This window comes from Conger conger, chromosome 8, assembly GCF_963514075.1.
Source record: "Conger conger chromosome 8, fConCon1.1, whole genome shotgun sequence".
Lineage (NCBI taxonomy): Eukaryota > Metazoa > Chordata > Actinopteri > Anguilliformes > Congridae > Conger > Conger conger.
This window is the reverse complement of record NC_083767.1, coordinates 15,106,433-15,131,015: the sequence shown is the minus strand read 5'-3', so window position 1 is coordinate 15,131,015 and position 24,583 is coordinate 15,106,433. Positions and strand designations below refer to the sequence as shown.

The window sequence follows — 24,583 nt, the reverse complement described above, 5'->3', positions numbered from 1 at the left end:
TTAAGCTTCCCAGTTAAGCAACTTGGCCACTTGTCTATCGGCTGCCCCAATAAATAAATACAAGTGTTTATACTGTATAAAGTATAGCATAAAAAGTATACAATTTCCAAATAAAGTGTAGCATTGAAAGCGGTGGATGTTTAACACTAATGCTTTTGCTTGAATGCCAATCCCACAGCCCTCTGTCTCATTGAACAGTGATATACTGTGGGTCTGGCTCTATGCTACAGTATATCACTGAGAGACCAGCCTCAGTCTATGTGGGAGACTGAGGGCTGACATTGTCCACCAGCTGAAGTGCGTTGCCACAGAACCAAAGAATGTACGTATTCACAGCGACTGCCTGCAGACTGCAGGGGTCTGTCTGACCTGGAAATCTAGCCAACAGTCTCTCCCCAGGTGACACTGCAGCAGCCAATATGCTGATGCATATGCTTGAGTGTGAGGAATGTGTGTCATTATGCCAAGACTGAAGCTAGACAGAACTCTATGACCTTTTGTGCCTGTGGTTTAAAGAAATGCATTAACTAGAAAAAAGCTAGCTTTGATTGTTGCAGCTATGATGTAGTTTGTTGTGCTCTGATACAGCAGTGACAGTTGAGTCACACGTGTAGTGTTGGAAATGACAGCCCGTTGTATTTGAATCGATGTGGCTTTTTTTAGACCGTCCTTTGACAGGGTGAGTGGCAGCTTCATCACTTCAGAGCATGGCGTGTCCTACACGGGAGAATTCTTCTGACAGCAGTCACAAGCAATTCCCAATGTTTAACTGGAATATATTGGTAAAATAAGGCCATACTTTTCTGTTTTTCAACGAAACACACCACAGATTTGATTCTTGTTATGACTTCTCACCACACCAAACTCAATTTGCCTCCAAAACTCGCTGAAAGCTATTATGTCAGAAAGAATTTTCATAATGTTAATTTGGATTTAGTGTAGACTGGAATTCTGTCAAAACAAATTATGATACTACGGAAGTATGGAAGTAATCATAAATTTGGGGTGCTCAAACTGATATCTGTACTAAGCAGACTGCAGCTGAATAAATCTACCAGGATGTTATATTTATCTGCTTATTATTACAGCCTACATTCTTCCGTGTTGATAATAGAAGGAAGCTATCATCCAAACATTTGTATTTGCTATATAAAGCTGTTTAAGCAGACAGGGACACCAAAGATAAGCGCAGCCAAGCTGTAATACCGAGCATATTTGATAAGAAGAAGGCTAATCAATCAATCAAGGACCCGAGGAAAAAAAAACTCCAGGAAAACCCCTTCTGTTTTAATTCCCCGGCACCTCTGACGGAGTTACCGCTTCTTGACTGAAGCCTTGGTGAAAGAGCAGCAATTCACACCCAAAAACCCTCCTGTTCATCGGCTGCTTAAGAGCGTCTGCGTGCTGTCAAAGTGTCGGCTGAAATCAAGGCTCTTGTCTTTCCCGCGCTTGTTGGCTCCGCCTTTGAAGGACGGAGTCTTCCCCTTCTGAATGATGTGCATCGGGGAGGGGGCAGGGTTTTTGGGGGCTGGGTGGGGATGAAAGGGGGGGGGGGGGGGGTGGCGGAGTTAAACGCCGCCTTCTCACGACTCACCTGATGTGATTAATGATGAGGGTCGCAGCTGGGATGAAGAAATCATCCACCCTATCAAACCGCCTGCCAACTGGCTGGGTATGTATGGTGTGGTGGGACATACTCCCGCTGGCCTGATTGATCACCTGCGGAGAGGAGAGGATGATCCATTCAGCAGCACCACATGAATAATTCAGTTCATTATGCCATTTCATAACTTAAGCGGCTTCTGACGCGCTGGGGGGTTCGTAATTATAGGACCAGAAGGCCGGAAATCTGTCTGGCAGCGCAGAAGCTCAAAAGAAATGTTCAACTGTTACAATACACATATTTTATTCCTTTTGTAGAAGAAGAAATATGCAGATGTTATACAGCGTATTGATTTTTAATAGTGATGACAATGTGCTAAATTAATGCTCATGATGAAGCAGTTTTATCAGCTGAATGTCAAAGGGAACCATGCTGGTTCACATCAGTGCTGCCACACAGTCATCTGACTCACAGCCAAATCCCGTCCTGTATTACTGATGGTGGTTTACCACTGCACCAGAAAAACTACTTGCAGCAAGTCAAGTCAAGTTTATTTATATAGCACTTTTCATACACACAGGCAATTCAAAATGCTTTACATAAGACATAAAAGACATGAAATGGTAATAATAATAATAATAATAATAATAATAATCATTATTATTAGTAGTAGTAGTAGTAGTAGTAACAGTAAGCAGGTTGACTGTGAGTTTGGTCAGATGTTGATTCAAAATGTTCTTCCTCATAAACAGAACAAGTGTCAGTAGAGATTTAGACTGGCTCTAATTGTACCCGTGAGTTCGACTTGCAATGGCACAGTGAAATATTCAGTGTTAAATCAAGTACATATGGTCCCAATTTCACTCATATGTACTCGATTGGAGCTGAATTAACACTGGACATTTAACTGTGGGTGCTTTATAAAAAAAAAAAGGAACAAGTCCTCTGAAGTGATTATTGTAGTGGCTGTAGTTACACATGAGAAGTGGATGCAGATATGATGTGGATGTGGTTGCATTTGCGTGTTGTGATTATATGACTAGGGCACGTCGGTTGTCACAGTCTCCTACTGTAACTCATACAATTACTGATCAATTGTGCTCCCCCGTGAAAGCAATTTGTTGACATAATAAGATAAACCGGGTGAGGGGAAGGAATGTGACATGGATGAAAAGTAAATGAAAAGGTGTGTGTGACCAAGCGCAACAGCAGTCTCCTGCTATACCGCACAGTGAGTCAATATTTATTGCAGTTTACAATGAATCCATAGAGGCACAAAAATATCCATTGCAGTCTGGAACAAACAATGAGGTGGAATGCTCTGCAAAAAAAAAAAAAGAACATCGTGAAAGAATTGAGCAGTCAGATGTCATCCGAGATTTGACGGATGCGGTTCTGAGGGCAAACATTCCACTTGAAGACTCTGACAACCCCTAATTACGAGCATTTTTAAATTGGCATGTGAGAAATGGCAGGGAATTTCCCTGAAAACAATCTCAGGCTTGGCAGGCTGCTGACTCGGAGGAAGAAAAGATGGTCACAGCGGAGTCAACAGATGGCACAGACAATTACGCTTTTCACATTTTATTCTGCAAGGAAAATCAATTACGTCTGATTTAAAAGTTATTCATGCCGACGCTGTACCTTGATACCGTAAATTAGTGCTCAGTCGCGGATAGCATCCAACAGTGCCTGTTGAACTTTGAGGTTGATTTTAGCAACGTAACTGAATTTGTCTTGGATAATACACGTGAAATTTGTCTTGGAGAATGCTGAAAACATTCAACGAAACCCTGGATGTCAAATGCGGTTCACTGACCATCTCATGCTCACATTTGACATTTAGAAGTGTCATTGGACTTAGCAGTTTCTCAAAAGCTGGCGAATTCTTAGAAGTAGTACGGAAAACTATTTCAAAGCATTTACCAAGGAAACCATTACATTTCTGTACAGTACATGGTGCTTCAAAAGGAGCACAAAAGATCAAGGTTCAGGCTTGACCGTGAACCAACACAACACTGCCACTAGATTCTAGGATTTGAGTAATGTACTTATGATCTCATTTAAGTTCATAAGCCTGATAAAAAAATGTCTGCAGCATAGATGATTCTATGCACAGAAAGCAGTATGTGACAATATGATAAATGACTGAACTGCAGCTGAGAACTGCCTTCGATAACCGTCAGATAAAACGTTAAACCAAGGTCCTGACACACTGTGGTCATTAAAGACCCTATGACACTTATCGCAGGGGGTTGTCTTGTGTCCTGGGCCCAAATTCACAACCCGCCAATCTAATCAACCCTCGGTTTATTTGGCTGTTCTCACCCTCCCCACCTCAGCTGATCTGTGGTCAGCATTCTGGAGTAAAATGGCTGCCATGCATTCACCCAGTGGGTGCTACACATTGGCAATGGCTATATATAAACTATATATTTACATATAAATTTAAATAAGTATTATTAACCTTGTATCCCTATGTACAGTATATGATATAGGTTGGACATGACTGTCTTTATTCAGTCTTATGTCTGTTTTATGCTGTGATTACCCAATATTTGTTCAACAAGGCAAACCTCATTGTCCCTTGAAATAGACACCACTGAAGTATTGCAACATTTTTGCTAATGACATTGATTCATTAAGATTAAATAAATGTGATTAGAGAAATTTTCACCTGATAAATGAAGATATTTTTCCTTCTTCTATCCATCTGATCACTGAACAGGATCTTTTCACATTATGTTGAATATGTTTATGTTTAATCTAACATCTAATATTCAGCTTGTTGAACACATCAGAAGTGTGGGTGTAATTTTCTGTGTGGTCTAATTACTGGGGTATAACAGTCTTAATGTACACAGTGATTGCCTGAAGTGTGGGTGGGTTTACCTGTTGTTCAGATTTTGTTTTGGTTTTTTGTCTTACCTGGAGTGTGGGTGTATTCTTCTCCATATCGCCCCAGCTGAGAACCCACACCTGATCGTGGGATTTGTCATAGTGCAGTTTTACTGGCACGGGATCCGTCCTCACCGCCTGCAATCACACAGCAAACTTTTCTTACACGTTTTACCTCATCTTTGCTCACCCTTTGATATTACATCGACATTACATTTGGAAATTACTCAGAGCAACATAGAAAGATAACATTTTTACCTGTAGTCATGTAGCTTGGTATTTTGTGGAAGCAGTTCAGGTTAAGTACAGTATGTTTCTCAAGGGCAGAGTGACAGCATCAGCCCCGGCTGGGAATCAAATGCTCAACCTTTGAGACTCAAGTACAGTTCCATAACTGTTAAACTATTGTTCAAACCAGAAAAGATCTTTGCTTCATAGATTCCCTGCTGTAACATCCAGCTATGCCAGCTTGACCAGCTTCAAAATTGCGCAAAATTGAGCTGATCAGCTGGTCAAAAGCTGGTCAGGCTGGGTATGAGCTGGTCAACCAGCATGGCCAAACTGGTCATGAAGCTGGTCTCGCTGGGTCTTTTGCTGGTAGCTTGTCGGAGCTGTTAGAACAAACATTGCTGTTTCAACACATAGCTTGAGCTAGTCAAGCCATGTTGCACTGGAAGCTGGTTTGAACTAGTCAACCAGCTAAACCTAGCTGAGCTGGGAGCTGGTCTGGACTGGTCAACCAGCTACCAGCAGTTTCCAAACATAGCCCAAGCTGTTTTTTCAGCAGGGTGTAGCTTGTTTCTTAAATTTGATTTTCAACAATAAATTGTGATGGCAAAGACGTCATCCTTACTGGAGCTTATTTGTATCAGAAATGACTGCCATCAGGACGGCGTATTCCACTCACAATGGCTCATGAATCATATGTGACAGGAAAGTAGGTCTTATCTAGTTTGTGCATTGACTGTGCGCTGACACATAATTATGATGAAGATGTTACCTTGGTTTTACACACAGCTAAACACGCAAAGCAATTATTTTCTTCAGGAAAATGTAACCGATTTTAAAGTTGCCTCCATTTCTCAAACTCTTGAACAATGTTTCAAATCAGCTGCATTTCTATTCCCAAATTGTCATTGTTTAGGAGATTATAGTATGCACCTTGTATGCAGTAGGAATTAATTAAAATAATTTTATCATGAAGGATAGTGGGGAAATCACAGTGGGGAAATAACATTTCACCACCCAGGAAAACAGATGCCTGGACTGTATTATCACAGATTTTTCTGTTTGAACATTTGTTTTCAAGAGATTATATCAATATTTGATGTTACTCACACACTGATTTAAAAAAATGTTTTTCCATTTTGCTGGGTGGCTTTGTGCAGACATATTGCACGTCAGCTGATTACACTCCGCAAGATGGAAATACATGGAAATACATGCTGAGTGGCTGAACTCAATACGAGCAATTTACGCAACACGGGAGTGCTTTTAAATATTGCACATGAAATAGCCCATATCCTTAACATTCTGTATACTCCCCTTGTCCTAAAGGTAAAAAATTACCCGCCTTCACTAAACCCCTAAAATAAAGCAGCTTAATTGAATTTTAAACCCCAAACATATTTTGCATAAAGAAACAACCTGTCACTCATCACAAACTTTGTCATCAGATTCCAAGTTGAAAAAAGATGATTTAGGGGGTATTCTCTGCTGTTAAACATAGCGGCAGGTCATCTTTGGGGTTAAGCTATAGCAGTGACTCAAAGCCTGCCTTTAGAATGTGGCTTGTGAAGGAGCAATGTGGTGCTATGTGAGTGACCAATAGCTTTATTTCAGTTATGTAAAATTATGGTTATTTTGCTAGTCATATTCGTTCATTTCAGTTAACTAATGTTATCTTGCTAGTCTTTTTTATTCACGACCATTAACATATCTTGCGACCCTTATTCACTTGACTTAGCAAAGTACTAATATTATTTTGTTAGTTGTTCTTGTTCTTGAACATGTATTGAATAAATAAGTACAATGAAACTTCAAAACCTTGATGTAGTGTAAGACTTTCACCAAATTCAATTGTCGATATGAAGATTGGATTTGCTGCATCCTTGCTGAACCCAGAGTAAATACTTCTCCCTGGCCTTGGGTATTCCACACAATTCATTTAATTAAGATTGTGGTATAAATATAGCTATATTATGATATGTTTAGAGTTATAAAACAGTATATGTGTACTGTAGCTTGAGCCTGGTTAAAATGGTTGTCGTAATAGCACTTTTACTACCACATTGATTGAAACAGGTTTCTGCATCGACCTACTATACCACATAAAGTGTTTGTTCATGGAACATCTGTTTTCAGTGTACTTGCACAGTTTATCCCATGCCTTGTACTGCATAATATAACAATAAACAGACGGCATTCAACTTTTATGGGTTACTACACTCATTCAAGCATGCTGTTAAAGTAAGACAGGCATACAAAGAAATGACCTTGGACATTGCTATAATTGAAATTGCTATAATGTTGATATATAATTTAATACTACTCTACAAATAAAACTGCCATTTTATTGCCAAGTTAACTTGAACAAGGAACCTAATCTACCGAAAATAGAACGAAGTTTTCACTTTCCACATCTGATGTGATCCAACATCTCTAAAATGGTATTGCTTCCACATTACATTTTTTAATTGTTTTTTATTAGCTATATTGAGTTTACTATTAGTGCCCAGTCTTAAGGCAAGCTACAGTACCTTACATAATTACAGAATAAATTATACACAGATGCATGTAAATGCATGAAATACACTACAGACAACATGTTTCAATCTTACTAGAAACTCTAGTAGTAGAATACCATCACTTTAAATGGTTGGCATTTATATAGCTCCTTTATCCAAAGTGCTGTACAATTGATGCTTCTCATTCACCCATTCACCCATTCACAAACACACTCACACACACACCAATGGCAGACGACTGCTCTTACTGCCTGAGCACATCTATTGTGTGAGAGTGGGTGCTGTTAATAAACCTTTTCCTTTTCCTTTTGTATTTCACAATAAGTGTCCCTATTTCACTTTCATACTTTATTTTTCCAAAATGTATTCTTCTCCCATAATGGTTAGACATGCTCCTTTGTCTAATTTCGATAGTATTTAGATTTTTTTCAACAAAAATGGTGCATTTCTGAAATGTACACCAGGCAAGAGGAAAATGTTAGTTTTCGTGGTGGTGAAAGAAAGCACTCAATCCGACTGGGCATAGTGAAACCAAACCTCACCCAAGCGGATAATGTACTCTTAAACCAACCTCATATACACCTGTGCTGCCACTACTATAGCCTACTATTCATTTCTTTGGGGGTTGTTTTTTGTTGTACAATTATTTTATGAATCCAGCCAATAGCAATATAGCCATTGATTCAGAGCTAATTAATAAAAGTGCAACAATACAAACATGCTCGATACAAACAAACAAGCAGAAGGCTTTAGAATACATTAACAAGTAGGTCGACAAACAGATAAACAGACTAATCTTATGTCTTTATCAAGAGGTATCAGAGGGTCAGGTGGTTTATTAGGAAGGACTAATCTTATATAATGAAAGCAAACCTCCAGTTGACGGACTAATGTCTGCGTGACCACAGCCAGCGAGGAGCGCTGAGAGGGATGAGACTTCAGGGAGCCTCTGAGCTTCACGGCTAAACCCAGCGCATCCTCCCCCCACTCGGGGGCAATCAGCCACGGCTCGCCGCCATAACCGCGTCCTTGCACTTCCCTCGAAACGCAGACGCGGCCGTCCAAGTCAGACACACAGAACCACTTCCAACTAGACCACATACAATTCGCATGCTGTACAGCCTCAAATCAGAGAACCTTTTTCTTTCAATCAGAATGCTTGCTGATTCCCTACAATCAGAGGTAAACGGCCGCTTCCAATAGCGACACACAATGATTTCTGCCAATCCGAGGCGAGAGCCATTTTCAGCTGGAGGACTCCCACCTGCCACCCAATCAGGGGCAAGTAGCTATTTCTGTTAAACTAACCTGTTTCCCAAACTCACATTCTCACCCCATGAATGAGTCATTCCACTATATATTCCGGGCCTCTTTGCCCTATTCCATTCACAAACATGATAAATAATGTACTCGGTGGATAGTATCATGTGAATTTTTGTTGTGGTTGTTACCTTGCATTTGTTTTCATATTCAGCTGATATGAGCTTAGTTCGTAAGGGTCTGAGCGATTAGGTCTAGTTAGATCTATTGTATAGTCAGCCCTTGTTCCACACTCTCAGAAAAAAAGGTGTTTAAAGACCCTAAACAGGCACAAATGCTTGTCACTGGGGTGGTACCCTGGCTATAGATGCTACCCCTAGCCAGCAATACATAATTTATTTGTATTCTGTTTGTTTGTAAAAGGCACTTATTAGTACCCACATACAACGTTTGTTTGGAAATGTGTTCCTTAAAGAACAAATATGTACTTCCACTGTCCCTTTTCTGAGAGTTTTCTGAGAGCGTATCTGAACTTATCGGCAGCCTGGTTGACGCACACTTGTAATTGATGATTCAAGGGCTGAGACGCAGCTGAAACCGCAGAGCATAGCAAACGGATGCACTGCAAAGATGCTCAGTCATGGACTTCAGCTGATTGATGGATATGCAGTCTGCTCAGGTACGTAATCCAGTCTGTCTGTTTCTTTCCTAGTGCTGTGGCGGTCCAAAAAACACCACATCCTAAATCGGATACTTTTCACTCATGAATATGAATTGTGTGAATAGCCACAGTATAATTTTGTGTTAAGACATGCATTTTTTGCAGTAGTCTCCTTAAAGGGATGCCAAATCCATACCAAATGAAAGTTCCAGTGAATAGTAAACATTATGTAAATGGTCTGTATTTGTATAGTGCCTTTATCCAAAGCACTGTACAACTGATGCATCTCATTCACCCATTCACACAAAAACTTCAACAGTGATTGGCTGCCATGCAATGCACCAACCAGCTCCTCAGGAGCAATTATTGTATTAGATTTTGTATTGTTGTACTTGGGGTATTCTAGCTGCCTACCGTGGTATGCTAGTTTAAGTTGACATATTCTTCAAGGGTTCCGATTGTATTTGTATGGTCACGCTAGGACTCACACTGACTAGAACCATACTGTCCTCTAGGGTCCTCTTCACACTTGTTCCTGTGTTTGATCTGCACTTCGCTGTATGTCGCTCTGGATAAGAGCGTCTGCTAAATGCCTTGTAATGCAATGTAATGTAATGGATTTAAGTGTCTTGCTCAGGGACACTTCGACACACCCAGGGCGTGATCGAAATGGCAAACCTTCTCTTGCCAGACGACTGCTCTTCCCTCCTGAGCTTAAGTCACCCCGTTATGTCTGCTTGTGATGAATGTAATGAATATACAGTAATGAGGTTTAGATACCCGGCAGGAACAGAGAAAAAAAAAACATTTTGCAAATCTTGCATTTATAAAAGAAAACTTAATGAAATGGCTTACCTGAACAACCTTTTGCGACTGCACATCTACGACGAGCACTCTGTTCAGGGTTGGCTGAGCAACATAAATATACTTGTCCTTGACATTGACCGCAGACGTCCAAACACACTTCTGATCAGCGTTGCCTTGTGATTTTGGGCAAACCTCATCCTGAGGAATACAAAAAAGGACAAGAAGTGTAAATGCAACCCTTTAAAAAAAATATCACAGAAACAAATTTTACAGTTTGATCATGCCCAGGTGAAAAAAGCAGCGCTACGTTATGATCAGTGTTATGCATTTTGTTTAACACCACACTTTGTTTGATCAGATTAGTCTGATGATATGAATGTTTGAGTCCAACAAGGAATTCTCAAGCTAAAGGAGGATTTGTCTCCTCACAAGCCTAGCCGAGCTGAACTGGATTTTGGCAGTAAATGGAGACGCATGAGGTTTTCCCTGAACACATGCAGTGATATAGAGATGCATATTTCCCCCAGGAAAGATGTGCAGTTTTCAGTCTCAAGTGGAAGAGAAAATGATATGTACCTGTCCACTTCATTTCTTCCACTGTTTGTAAACGATTTTAGGTGTATTTCACTTGCAAGCTTACCTGCAATGCTCCTGTTGAATCAGCCAATTTTGGCCCTAGTTTTGCCATAAATGTAATAATCCTTAAACCTAAAATGTGACACCGAATTTTATGAATGCATATTGCCCTTTTTCAGTGTGAACTAACTAATTATATATGTAATTAAATAAACAAATTAACACTGCATATAAATTATTGAAATACACGTTGATCCAGTCTCTTGGCTTGTCATCAGGGCTTCGTAAAACCAGATAATATTGATGAATTGGGGCATATTAATATCCTGTGTATTGCTCAGACACAGTTTCTAAGAGTCCAGAGTGAGGAATATGCCATTTTGTTTCAATTCTGTACAATTCTAGACTACACATAAGCAGGACAGAATATTATTAGTAATATTTTTCCATGTATTTACAGAACCATTATTACCATTTCAATGACTTTTAAAACTCATAAGAAGCAGGCTTTGGCTTTCCCTCCACAGTTCATTTGCGTTAACGCTTCCTCATAAGTGGTCCACTGAGCAGTGTTCATTACTGCGACAAAACCAAGGAGCCTGCAGGTACATAATAACCTCCTTAAAATGCTAATTTATCTCTATGGCATGTGTTCAACTCTTAATCATTAAACGAGCAAATAAACTTTATTGTTGAATGTTAGTTTTTATATCCTTCTTCCAACTGCGATACTTGTGGCAAATTTCCTGCTCAACACATCATATCCAGACCGTTGCATAAGCAAAAGTAGCAACTTCTGCATGAACACCATGATCATGGCAATCAGGCAAAATAATATATAGTATGATTGCCATGTAGGCTATATATAGTCGCATATACTGCACATGTCTTTGTGCTTCACATAAAATGCACAGAGACACTCTCAGATGATTATCATTCCTTCAACATGTGTACCTGATTCACCATCCAATTTTATTAGCCAGGTGCAGTGCATTGTATTCAGAATTAGATTTGAATGTGACTGCTAGAAATATGTTTCTAGTGCTCTTTACTTCCAAGCCAGAGATCTCACCTGAAGAGAATTCATTAGTAGTAGACCATTCTGTAAAGTTGCTCTATAACACAGCCTTGGTTTTCCACCTTTGCTAAATAACACTTTCAGCATTGCTATAATTTGAACCTGAATCGATATTTCATAACCAAATGTATAATGGTCATATTTCTGTACTGCGTGCTGCACAGTTTGATACCATCATCCACAAAATGTACCCTATTTACCGTTACTCTTTCCTTTGCATAATGGAGGTGAAAATACAGCTGAAGATATTGGTCGTTTGAGTACAATATTTGGGAGTTCTCGATTTATTATCCGGTCCGCACAGCAAGGCTGGTATAAAAGAGTGAGAGGAAGGAGAGTCAGCGTGGGAATAATTCAAATCAAACCCCCAGGGAGTCAGACAGTGTCACTACTTCAGCTGCGTTTGAACCTGCGCCCGCAATCACTGCGGCACGTGACACATAAACGCTGGCTTTGAAGGCTAATCACAACGCGTTGATTTCAGGGGGCTGCTGTTAATGACAAAAGCAGTGTGAGCTAGGAGACGCCCTCCGGATGTGTTGAAGTCAGCGTGATGAAATGCCACTGTAGCTCTGCGTGTTTTGAGTGACGTCTTACACGAGGACCCCTCACCTGGAGGCCCAGCAGTTTCTCACTGGGTTTAATGTGTCTCTGGATCTCGCAGGCCATCGGCTGGATCACTTTGATGCCGTCCTCGTAAAACACGTAGAACATGTTCCCAACTCCGAAACCTGCCAGAGGAGGAGCGTGATGTAAACTCACCGTGTTCCGAACACCAAGTTAGCGTAGCTCACCATGTTCCGAAAAGTGCCACTTTCATGACTAATAACAAAAGGATTACTTTCAGATCAGCTTAGATTTTTGTGTGTTCTTCCGTTTCCATAAAAACTTAACATATGCCATCCATTTCAGCATACAGTGACATGGTAATAGAGCTGCACAGTGACACTGTAGTGGGGAAGCTGCTGCTAACGAGAGACTACAAACCAGGCCGCCTTATACAGCGGTGTTCAGACTGTAGTGAGCTAACATGGTCTTCCAAACACAGGGACGTTGTGCAGTTCTTTGTCATTTTCTCTATACTTATTGGTCCAATTCACATCATTCAAAGTGTCTAAGATAGTCAATAAGCAACCATAATCATAAATCACATTCCTCAGGAGAAAAAGTGCCACGGCCGATTCCCCGTGTTTTGTTCGGAACACAGTGAGTTTACGCTACAATGGTAAAACAACAGGAATATCAGAACCTTGATATAGTCAGAACTGGTGGCATAGGCGACAAAGGCATAGGGCTCCATGTCTGGAGGGGCCCCCAGGTCCGCAAATTGCAAACCCCCCTGTGCCTGTGTTGGAATTAACTCCAAAGGAAAGCGGACCTCCAAAGAAAATTTGCCCTAGAAAATTTGTTTAGAACCAACCCTGACATTACATTATTGGCATTTGGCAGACACTCTTATCCAGAGCGACAAACAGTTGATTAGACTAAGCAGGCGACAATCCTCCGCTGGAGCAATGGAGGGTTAAGGGCCTTGCTCAAGGGCCCAACGGCCCAACGGCTGTGCAGATCTTATTGTTGCTACACCGGGATTAGAACCACTGACCTTGTGTGTCCCAGTCATTTACCTTAACCACTACACTGCACTATCTATAATAAACTCAAATGTTAGATAATGAGAAACTGTAAAAAAATATACTCTTAGGCAGGGAGGGATGCAGGTAACGTTCCCATTGTATCAGTACTGGCTAATAATAACTTAAGCCACTTTTTTCATGTAGCTGATATGTCATGGTGGTGGCTAATATGATGGACTGATACTGTATTGCAACATACTGTACAGACCATGTGCTGAAAATGTCAATTGCAAGAATAGCCTAATTGTAGTCATGAGGACATTTTTTTAAATATATATTTTTCATTTAGTCTTTTGACAAAACTCATATGTAATTGGTTTCAGTTTGCATTTGTGCTATAATGTACTGTTAAGCAGAGATGCTTCCACCAAGACCAGAAAAATATGTATTATTTATATGGGCCCAGAATTTCCACATTGCGTATCCCTAAGGTTGTAACTATCGAAAGATAAATAATATATAAACAAACAAGTACCATCTTCTCTCCACAGGATGTTTGCCACTGTAGAAACAGAGAGAAAAAACACATTATTGTAATATACATGCAATAAAAGATCACTACATTTAACATAATAAGCCTCAACATAGATATGCATATTACAGTACATAAGAACGCAATAAATAACATTATAGTATATTCTATTATATATTGTCTTGTGTGTCAATTCTATGTAAACAGGCACAAGAAATATATTCCCTATATTTAGAATGTTATATGTTAAAATTCATGATTTTCGTAAGGAAAGTATACTGTAATATAATGCAATATGAAGTGTTACAATATAATATTCTTACAAATGACATTCACATAAAACGAATAATTCATAGTTATAAGTTCACATAACATTGGTACTGTACATACATACATTGCATGATTTAACAACTTTAAACTTTAAACCGAAAAAGTGAATTAGCCAAGGGCAAAGTACTGCACTGTCAAAAACTGAAATAAAGTCTGCCATCCCTAAACACTAATGGTAAAGGCAGCGTACTGCAAATTAGCAGACGCTCATGTGAGCTATGTTAGCAGCAGGACCTACATGCACAGAAGGAAACAGCTTCACGTGAAAGAAATCCAGCTTATCCCCAGTGCACGTTTCAAGAGAGGATGAATGTTTCTCATCCAAGACAAAAAGGTAATACACACCCCCTGAAAATGATGATCTACACTCTCCATTCTTCTTCCTACTCTGAAGAGATCAAAAAGTGCCATCACATACTCTTATATGGACATCAGTGGTATATTTCAGTCCTTTTTGTACAAAATGGCCACTTTCGGTTGGGTTAATTTTTCCCTGGCTGCACCTGACAGACAGGTGCAGATGTTTTCCCCTTTCAAAATGTTAATTCATCTCTCTCTCCTTTAGATCTATTCCACCTACTGTCTTCTCAGCCAGGTGACCAATATGGGACCGTTCCATTATCATTTCCAATCTTATTCGGATGCCATTTCACACTCATTTGCTCTTAACTTCGGACACACAGAGCGAAGGGAGGCAATGCGTTAAGGCAGACACAGAGTTGTTAGCTTAATCTCTTTTTTCAAGTGCTTAGTCAAGTCCTCTTGCAAAGCAAAAAAGAAAAGAAAAAGCTAATTTCACAAATTATAGACTGAAAAGAGGAAGGAGTAATATCAGCAATTATTAAAATTAAAGAAGGAGGAAAACACAGAACTCAGGCACAATGTAATTTCAGAGCACGCCGAAGACAAGACGACACTAAAATGAAAACTGAAAAAATAATAGATGAGATCTGGGACCCGGTTCTCTTTGAATATACAAGTAAATTGAAATGATTCATCACTTTGCTGAGTGATGGTAGCGGGTCCAGTCACCAGACGACTCATACATCATACTTTCCATCCAAATTAGAATCGTCGCCCTGCTAGTTCAGCAGTGAGTGCGCCCCTCCCAGCACCACCGAAAATCAAACAAATGTTACAGGATGCATTTATGCATCGGGGAACGCTTCCGGCTGCCAAAAAGGTTGAGCAAATTTGATTTGTTTACCCGGCCATGATGAAAAGTTTTAACTACCGTCGAATAAACCTCCGTAGCCTCCGGTTAAAGAACAGCCTGGAACTGGGTCAGTATGACTCCCGAAAGGTAAGTGGTACAGCAGTTCAAAAGACTAATTAGGTCATAATCCTAAGGGAGAACCAAATGAGCACGCCAGCCTCTTACAGGTTCTTACTGCTTTGTGTTGCTCTGTGGGTGAGAAAGGCCAAACAAACAGTACATACAAGATCAACTGACAACGCTGAGGGATTGTTCACTCTGGCTCTTATGGAGAAAGCAATAGAAGTATTGTGTAATTACGACTGAAATACTGAATTACTAATCATTATAATGGCTATGCATGCAGTCTTGCAATATGGAGCAACTTTTACAATATGGTATGATATCATGTATAGCTGAAAGTGTATACAGTATGTACTGTAAATAGTTAATTTATTTTTATATGTCAATGTCAAATGAACATAGTAGCTACACTGTGATTTACCATTGTGCTCATCTATAAATGTTATCTAAAACATTTATGACTGCTTTTCTTCAGCTGGAGATGGTGCATCCACTTAAAGCTCTAGCCCATGGTGCAGAGAGACACAACATCTAGAAGCGAATCGTGACCATGGGTCTGCAGTGGTCATGATGTCTCCCAGGGGGGGGGAGGGAAGGTTAGATGGCAGGTTATTCCCTGTGTCTTTGCAAACTAACGATTCCTCTGGATGGCCAGGCACCTGGAGTCTGCCCACAACAGCGGTAAGTGAAGTTGTCCAATGGCTCGTGGACTGCACAAGCAGCAAGCCTCGCTACAAAAACAATTGTACCAAGCGACATCAAGTAACAACAGTCCTAATGGTGATTACTGCTTATAAGTATGAGGACTTTTACTCGCTTGTGACCCACTCAATTTCATCACGTCATTTAAGAGTCCTTTCAACACTAGTGCAACCATTTAAGTCTCAGGTAATAGTATGCATACCTTTCATCCTCGTGCAATAATATAAGAAAAAGTGAGAAACTCACAAAGACTGTCAGTTTGTTACAACCAACCCCATCACAGAAACAAACAGAAACAAACATAAACAAAAGCAAACAAAATCAGCTACCAAAAAGGCTGGTTGCTGGGATTCAACTGCAGCAGTTTTCTCTGTAAATCTCAACAAGCACATTCAGTTCCAATCAACCAGTCAGTGTTGAGATTAAAGTTTTTTAATCCTGTTTCCACACACACACTCAAGAATTTACTTGCCTTCTTGCTTTTTTTGTCAGGCCAGTTTCACAAAGCAGAATCTGACTTCCATAACTTTTCAGGGCAAAACTTTGAAGATTGCAGAACTGCCATATCCTTACAGAGCTCTGCTGAAATGAGTTTACTCTAAGAAAGCAGACTTTTATTGAAAGGTGAAACCTTTGCAGAAGTTGTGTGTGTGTGTGTGTGTCCCCTCTGACAGAGTAAATACAGAAATGCTCCTAGTTCACTTATTCCAGACATAAGAAATGGGCATCAGAAAACTTTCAGAAAACTTTCTTCACTAATAAAGTTTCTTTTTTTACTGACAAGGCATTATGTGACACAAACACATGGGTCAGTCAAACTGCTGGAATAAATTATGAAAAATGTAGCAGCATGCCTTTCAGAAATGGTATAACCTGTCAAGTGTCTTATCTCTCCCACTTTAGCCAGAATAACAGAAAAAATATAGCTCAAGACTTGAAAATGTACAGAAAAAGGAATATCTGCAACAACCCTGTGACATCACCACAGTCATATAAAGACTGTGCATTTCAAGAACAAAAAGTACCAAATTAGCTCCAGATTACACTATACTCAGTTCCACTAAATGTACCAATCAATATTTGTAGCCACGGCACGATCCATCTGAAACATTCATACTCTCTCTGGTGCCACTAAAAACTTTTAATGCTCTTAAATAAAACCAGAAACAACACAACATCAATACCTTATAATGACATAAAACTCTTTCTTGATTTCAGCTTGTAATTTACAGTAGATTGCTGCAGTTTTTGCATATATTGGAATGGAGACAGCATTTGCCCATTCCAATATATGGTTTTAAATTACTTCTGAATACAAATAAATAATATTACTATTTTGATACTGGCATATCAGATCATTTTAACGGCACACCTAGGATCATCGGGTTCCACAAAGGCACTGTAAATCCAATTACATTTTATTGTTTGCTTCAAAGAAAAAAACTTCAATTTTTCCCTGGCTGCAGGCTGATTGTGATATTCAGACATTAATTCAGCACAATAACAGCTCTGGGGAAAATAACTGTATCGCATTTCACATCCTCTTAAGAATGCTTACCACCAGAAGCATCGTTTTGAGTTACACGGATAAAACGCAGCACATGCTGGACAATCTGCAAACCTTTACTCTCAATTTGGTTATGGAAGACAGATTGACTTCACTGCTGTTCTGTAAAGACAATGCTAAAACTCGCTGGATAATGTGGAGCTTTTATCACCCAACCTCTGGCAGATCACAACATGGCTCAAGCCTTTTGCAAGAAAATGTCTGTTTGCCTCTTTTCAAGTTAAGCAGAATGTGATCTGAGTGTAATCAAATTCCCTTGTGAAATTTAAAGACAAATGTATTGCAGTTTTAGCAGTGTTAGCTTCTGCTAGCTTGCTAGCTTGCTAATGGTACCTGCTGTTCTGTCACAGAAGGCATGTGGTACCAAAATCTGCATTGCAATTCTATCTAGTCATATGGGAACAGGTGCCTTGGTGGTACCTGGTTTCGTTACCCAACTCTAGTGCAAAGGAAATAATTCACAGTAGACAGAGCTGGATTCAGTGCTGCCACAGCCTAAACTGTGACTAAATCCTACTTCCCTGACAAAGATAATGTGTCATCTCTGCAGCATTGTTTCAAGAAAGAGCAATACCAAGCGACATAGATATATTGCATCTTTGTATGGAAATATGTCAACTACAGTGGCTTCAGAAAAAAATCTGACCCCCTCACTTTTTGCACACTTTATGTGTAGATTTAATTTTAAGAATGAATGTAGCAAGTCCTTGAAGATAAAATGCACCTCAGACCACCTTTCAGCACGACAATGACCCAAAGCATACAGCCAAGACAGTGCTGGAGTGGCTTCTGGAGAAGTCTCTGACTGTCCTTGATTGGCCCAGCCAAAGCCCAGACTTAAACCCCATAGAACATCGGTGGAGAGACCTGAAAATGGTAGTTCACAGACGCTTCCCATCCAATCTGATGGAGCTTGAGAGGATCTGCCAGGAAGAATTGGACAAACTGCCCAAATCCAGGTGTGCAAAGCTTGTAAATCTTACCCAGAAGCAGTAATTGCTACCAAAGGGGCTTCTACAAAGTACTGAATTAAGGGTCCGAATACTTACATACATTTCAGTTCAGTTTCAGTTTCAGAGTGATTTCAGTTCTTGATTTTGTCAAAAGAAATTACACATATTAATTTTGTCATTATAGGCTACTAACAGCAGATTGATGGTCAGAAATGGCAATTCATCAATTTAAAATTAAATCTACAACAAAATAAAGTGTGCAAAAAGTGAAGGGGTCTGAATACTTTCTGAAGCCACTGTATGTATGATTTAGGCCAAAGAGTTTGCCTCTGTTCTCTGAATTTGGCCTTCAAAGCTAATGTAATCCATGCTGAACACAAACTGCTGCCTCGCACAAGGGGATCTAAAGTTGTGTAAAAGGACACAGGCCAGTTTAGTAACAGTACGGCAGAGATTGATTGCATTTCTTGCCACTGACAGTAGCCCACTGAACTCTCCAGTCCGCCCTGGCCTGGTGAGCTTAGGGCTGTTGCTATTTGTAAGCACTGACAAATACAAGGAGACAGTATTAATTTAAGCTGTGCAGTAGGACATGTTTTGACCTTCAGGATTGAGAAAATTTACTGAATGGCCATTTTTCTTGAGATTAAATGTACTACGGTATTGTGTCTTTACTATTATACTGTGGCATTGTGTCTTATATACCATTATATAGTAATAATAAAATGATCCATATACTTTTCATATATAGTTGTGATATTTAATGAGGTATTTATAAAAGAAGACATCTGAAATAAAAGAGTTTTCACTGTATACATATATGAAGGATAATAAAGTCATACTATATGGGGGTCCATCCATAATCTTTTCAGTCATGAGGATACAGCAGATAAGTGCAACTGATCTACTGTAAATAAATGAATCAGTGTGCTTTAATTGCTTGTATTTGCAGCCTAGAATACATGATTTCTTTGAGACATGTTTTATTATTTGGTTATAGTTCAGCGCGCTGGACTTGATAAAATAAATTGCTGCTGACTCGTTTGCATAAAATGTGCTGACATTTTCTCTGCTGTAAACACAGCTGGTTTACTTCATCTGCACAAAAGCTTAGATCAAATCTAATCTTTGCACAGTAAGCCTGCACTGATTTGAGGGTAGACTTCAGATTCAGTCCTTCCTGTTTTTGTCTTTAGAGTATTTTCACTACAAATAGGTATACATTTGAAGGTACGACTTACACTCTTGTAATGTGAAATGTGAAAAATATTTTCCAATGTGCTTTATTTTTTGTTTCATGATCCACATAAATATGAGGTATCCAGATTCAATTGTAAATTAAGCTTGAAATGAAGCAAAATACATGCAAAAAACTGTTTTGATCACACTTTACAATAAGACTCATGAATTAGCATAAACTAATGCAGTTGTTAACAGGGATTAATTGATTGACAAATAAATCAATTAAGCATGGAATGTTACCTTTCATTAGTTAATGCATTTGTAAACAACTTACTTACTAACATATTTGTTGCATGATATTTATACATTAACAAACCATAGGATGAACTTATAATTAGTTAATCATTAACAAATAAATCAACTTATGTTTTAATTCCACTATGAATTGACAATAATAAATGTAGTTAAATGTAGTAACATGAATTCATGATTAACAGAGGTGGGCAGATGAACTTCTCAGAAGTAGTGAATTAACAGCTACATTAGTTCATGCCAATTCATGGAACCTAATTGTAAAGTGTTACAATCGTTTTTTCAATATTTCACAACAAAATTAATTGAGTTTATGCTGTTTAAATAAATAAATAAACATCCGTAACAACATTATTTTGCCACACTCTCCTAGTGTGGGTTTGCCAAGAGCATTCACTGTGTAGTTAGAATAATTTAATTGCTGTCACAGTATGCATTTCTTGGTTACATTGAAAGTCATAAAGTATTTAAAACAGCCTGGATTAATAATTGAATATGACCAGAGAGTCCAGCCAGCACAGCTAGCTACCATTATTTATACATACGTGTTTTCCGTGCAGAATCCTCAACAAACAGGGAGGAAATGTCTTCATCAACTCCAGCCTCGTTCTTCGCAACACACGTGTAAGCTCCGGTGTCCTCGAAGTGGACATTACTGATGTGAACCTCACTTCCATTTCCTAAACAGTAAAACACAAGCAAAAACATTATTCATTGGCTACTGAAAGTAGACAACTGCACTAAGCATTTAACCAGTACTGTGAGGGCCAGATTTGTGTTCATGATGCTATCCCACCAAATGTCCTTTGTTTAATTTATAACGCTTTAACTGGCAGCTCAACTGAGCAGTCGGGCGAGTTTTGATAGTATATCAAAGTTTTGATAAGCTAGTAACTTTTTCTTCCAGAAAACATAACGATGCATAAGCATTTCTCTTTTTTCCTTATATGATGCGACAGGTGTGGATTTTTTTTTTGTCTGTACAGTTTCTTTTTTTAACAATTTCCGCTTATTATACGACCAACCTACTGGCAAGTGTCTTTTTATGAGTAAAATAAACAATCTTAATTCAATTCATTTCATGCCATTTGAATCTTCTGTAATGTAATTCATTTCCATCAAATTCATTATGTATACAGACTTATCATATCATTCATCATCCACAGCTGTTTATCATCATTAAGCTTCTATTTACTTGTGCAGACTCTGCAGTAATTGTATAGAGTTCAATAAGACCTCTAGGGCTACTGAGATTAATGATCAGTTATGAGACTCCTTACCCAGATAATTCACAGGGACTAGCCCCGAATAAGAAACGGTGGAGCGCACTGAACTCTGTTTAAGTTTTTTTTCTACTGTGAGAAAGTCCAGTCTCCTCTGTCCCCTGAGTTCTGTGTGCTCCACCTTTTCTTATTTTGGGCTAGTCCCTTTGAAGTTGTCTGGCTAAGAAGTCCCATAGACTATTTGCTCTGCCTGTTAAGCATCAATTTGGTCCTGGTTTATTTAGCTGGCTTGTAGCATGTTGGATTAATGTTTTGCATTAATGTATTGGTATCTGGCCACTATTTTTTTTCAATGTGGCTGTGAGCCTAGGTGACATTTTTAGCAAAAATGAATTAGTGCCATAAATACGTTGTTTACCGGGCCCTAAATGTAAAAGGTTGTATCTGCTTCGAGCCCATTCGCTTTTGTATCTTTAAAAACCGCTCAGAATGCAGACAGAACCTAATTATTACACTGTGAGATTACATGTTATTTAGCTGACGCTTTTTACCCAAAGCGACTGACAGTTTATTAGACTAAGCAGGATCCCCCCCTGGAGCAAAGGACCTGATAACAGAGACCTCGTTCAGGTGTGGATCGGTACCTTGCAGGGTGAGCTGCTTGGACAGTTTCCCGTTGATGTCCACGCCGTTCTTCAGCCACGCCAGCTGCGGGTTTGGGACGCCCTCGGCGTGGCACCTGAGGCTGGCGGTCACCCCCGGCTCCCTCACCTGGCTCTCGGGGTACACTCGGATTACGGGTGGAACTGAACAAAGAGAGAATTATAAAGGGACTGGCAGGTTAATGAACAGCTGTAGCGGGGCTGCGAGGGCCAGCACAAGATTACTGAAAGACAGCTTTCAGAGCTAATGCCAACCCTGGTTAACTTTTTCACACTCCACATTAGCATATTATCACTGGGACTGAGTGGGCACTGAATGCCATTAGATCACATTTCGTAGCTTGGCTGTAGCGTACGAGTCAAAGGGCTGAAAACAAACAGCCCAAATAAATGAAACCGAAAAGCGTTATTGGGCAGCCATTGATTATATTTAAATACTTGTTTTCGCAGTATGAGAAAGTAACAAAATGTAAGCAATGATTGATAGCGGAATTAAATGCATGGATTACTGCCTTGAACTCACAACAAATTTGCTACAACAAATTAGACATAACTGAATTCAATTGAGAAACACATACAGTAGTTTGAGAAAGTTAAATATTCCATTATAGCACAGAGCAGTGGGAGTCCTGTGTAATTTTTTCATTCGCTTGATATGCTGATTGAATTCCCTCTGCGAGACACATGCATGAATCAAATCAGCATTCCTAATCTTTGACTCGAAATGAAATGCAAGTTTTTCTTCACAGACTCGGCTTGGGGAGTATAACAGTCACTGAAATTGAAAGAATTCATTCTGGTATGTGCTTGCAATTCAAAGTTAAGCGTAAATGGGTTCTGACAGGTTGCTTGTAGCGGTGTGAAAGTGTACTGAACTGTCTTCGCGAAACGATTATGAAGATGGAGCGCGATGCGGACTTGATCTTGGCGAGGCGCTCGTGACTCCCGGTCCCCCGGATCGCGGTCTGTCATTGATGGACTACGTTTCGCTGTAATGTCTTGCCAGGTTACAATTTTCTGTCGGGGAACCGTCCAGATGGCAAGCAAGAGTTCACTGGCTTAATCCAGCATCCAACACTGTCATAGCAACAAGGCATTGTTCTCTTGTTAATAACATTCACAAGGTGGAGGCAAAGGAAGCCTGACGAATAGAACAGGAGCATAAAGCAGAGAGAGAGGTGAGTGAACTGTATTCAGTGAAAAAAACAACACTGTCTGTTCCTTGTTGTATTTATGGTACTGGGCATTTCACTGTAGGCACAGGTAGCTTATCATGTTACAGTCACAAAACAGCTGGCAGGGCTAATCCAATAAACATTTCTCTCATATTTATGACACCCAACAAACCCCACCCCCACCAAAAAAACAAACAAACCCCCTGTTGTCAACAAAGTTTGCAGCCTGCAGGCAACTCTCAACTCGCAGTGTCAGAAATAAAGATTAATTCATGACTCATGGAACGGAAAGTAAACTAGATAAAAAGCATGCCCTGCTTGTCTCTGTTTTCTAGTTTCTTCTTCAAAATTGATTGGTGCGCATAACAGAGAAAGTGGAAGCTGGCCTTTCTAATGGGAAATTCATTATTCTCTTCTGCTGTCGCATAGCCTAATTTCTGATTACTCATTCTGAGCGCGTAGCCTTCCACTGTGGGAAAACATCAAATTAGGAATAATGTTTGAGCATGTCTTACATGACTGCCCATCTGTGTTGCAGATAACACACAAATTACCATATAATTACCGTACCTTACCATTACCTATAAATTGTCAAATGTAAATACAATACCACACAAGATTATAAAAAATAATCATGTGAAGAAAAATACATAGTTTGCTTCCTATCATTATCATTCGACATACATTTCACACAATTTTCTCCTTGCTGATGTTTAACTTCTCTGGCGCATTGTTTAGTACCCCACATCAAGCAACACATACTGCACTAATGACAGGGATTTTCAGAATTTCACTTCCAAAAATAAATCATAAGCTAGTCTCACCTGTTGCTCTAAAATTAACTCTAGTGCAACTGCATTGCTGAACATTTAAGAGCAAAGGCAGAGGCGATTACAATAGAATCCTATTTGCAAAAATTGACTAATTCATGAATTCAATCATAATGGTCAACAGAACATGCAGTGTACTGTAGTCAAAAACATTACAGCTCAGTTGAGAGTTATATACTGCAGATTTGTAATGGCTATAAAATTGCAGTTACAGATATACATTCACTAAAGCTGAAGTCTGGCTATTATGACACAATGGCACAACCTGATACAATAATCATGTATTAATTCATGTTTTCATGCTATGAATTATCACTCTGCAATTGACAGTATGTCATACTGGATGAAGAAAAAACTATAACCGAATATTTGGCATACAGCAGCTTTTTATGTCACGACGGTGCAGCTTTAAAGCAAACCAGCCTTGCTTCAAAATAGGTTGTAAACAGCTGTTATAAAACTATTTGGGTTTTAAACTTTTCAAGCTTGCCAGAATTCCCAGGAATTTTTCAGAATGATCACCCATGTATACAGGACTGAAGGCCATACAACACGAATCCAACTGGCTCCCTGTCATTCGTTTAGCAAAACGAATCCAACTGGCTCCCTGTCAGTCATTTAGCAGGTCAGCA

General features: G+C 39.5%; 1 protein-coding gene across 2 annotated transcripts in view; it reads right to left on the bottom strand.

Moving 5' to 3' along the window:
* Positions 1-24,583, bottom strand: part of fstl5 (follistatin-like 5) — a 126,893-nt gene that overhangs the window by 7,939 nt on the left and 94,371 nt on the right. For both annotated transcript variants that reach the window (XM_061252033.1, XM_061252032.1), the window contains 7 exons: positions 21,929-22,090; positions 20,607-20,741; positions 13,740-13,766; positions 12,243-12,361; positions 10,025-10,174; positions 4,532-4,639; positions 1,595-1,719 (listed from right to left, as the gene is read on the bottom strand). In XM_061252033.1, coding sequence (XP_061108017.1) covers positions 1,595-1,719; positions 4,532-4,639; positions 10,025-10,174; positions 12,243-12,361; positions 13,740-13,766; positions 20,607-20,741; positions 21,929-22,090 — 826 coding nt within the window. The remainder of the gene's footprint in view (positions 1-1,594; positions 1,720-4,531; positions 4,640-10,024; positions 10,175-12,242; positions 12,362-13,739; positions 13,767-20,606; positions 20,742-21,928; positions 22,091-24,583) is intronic.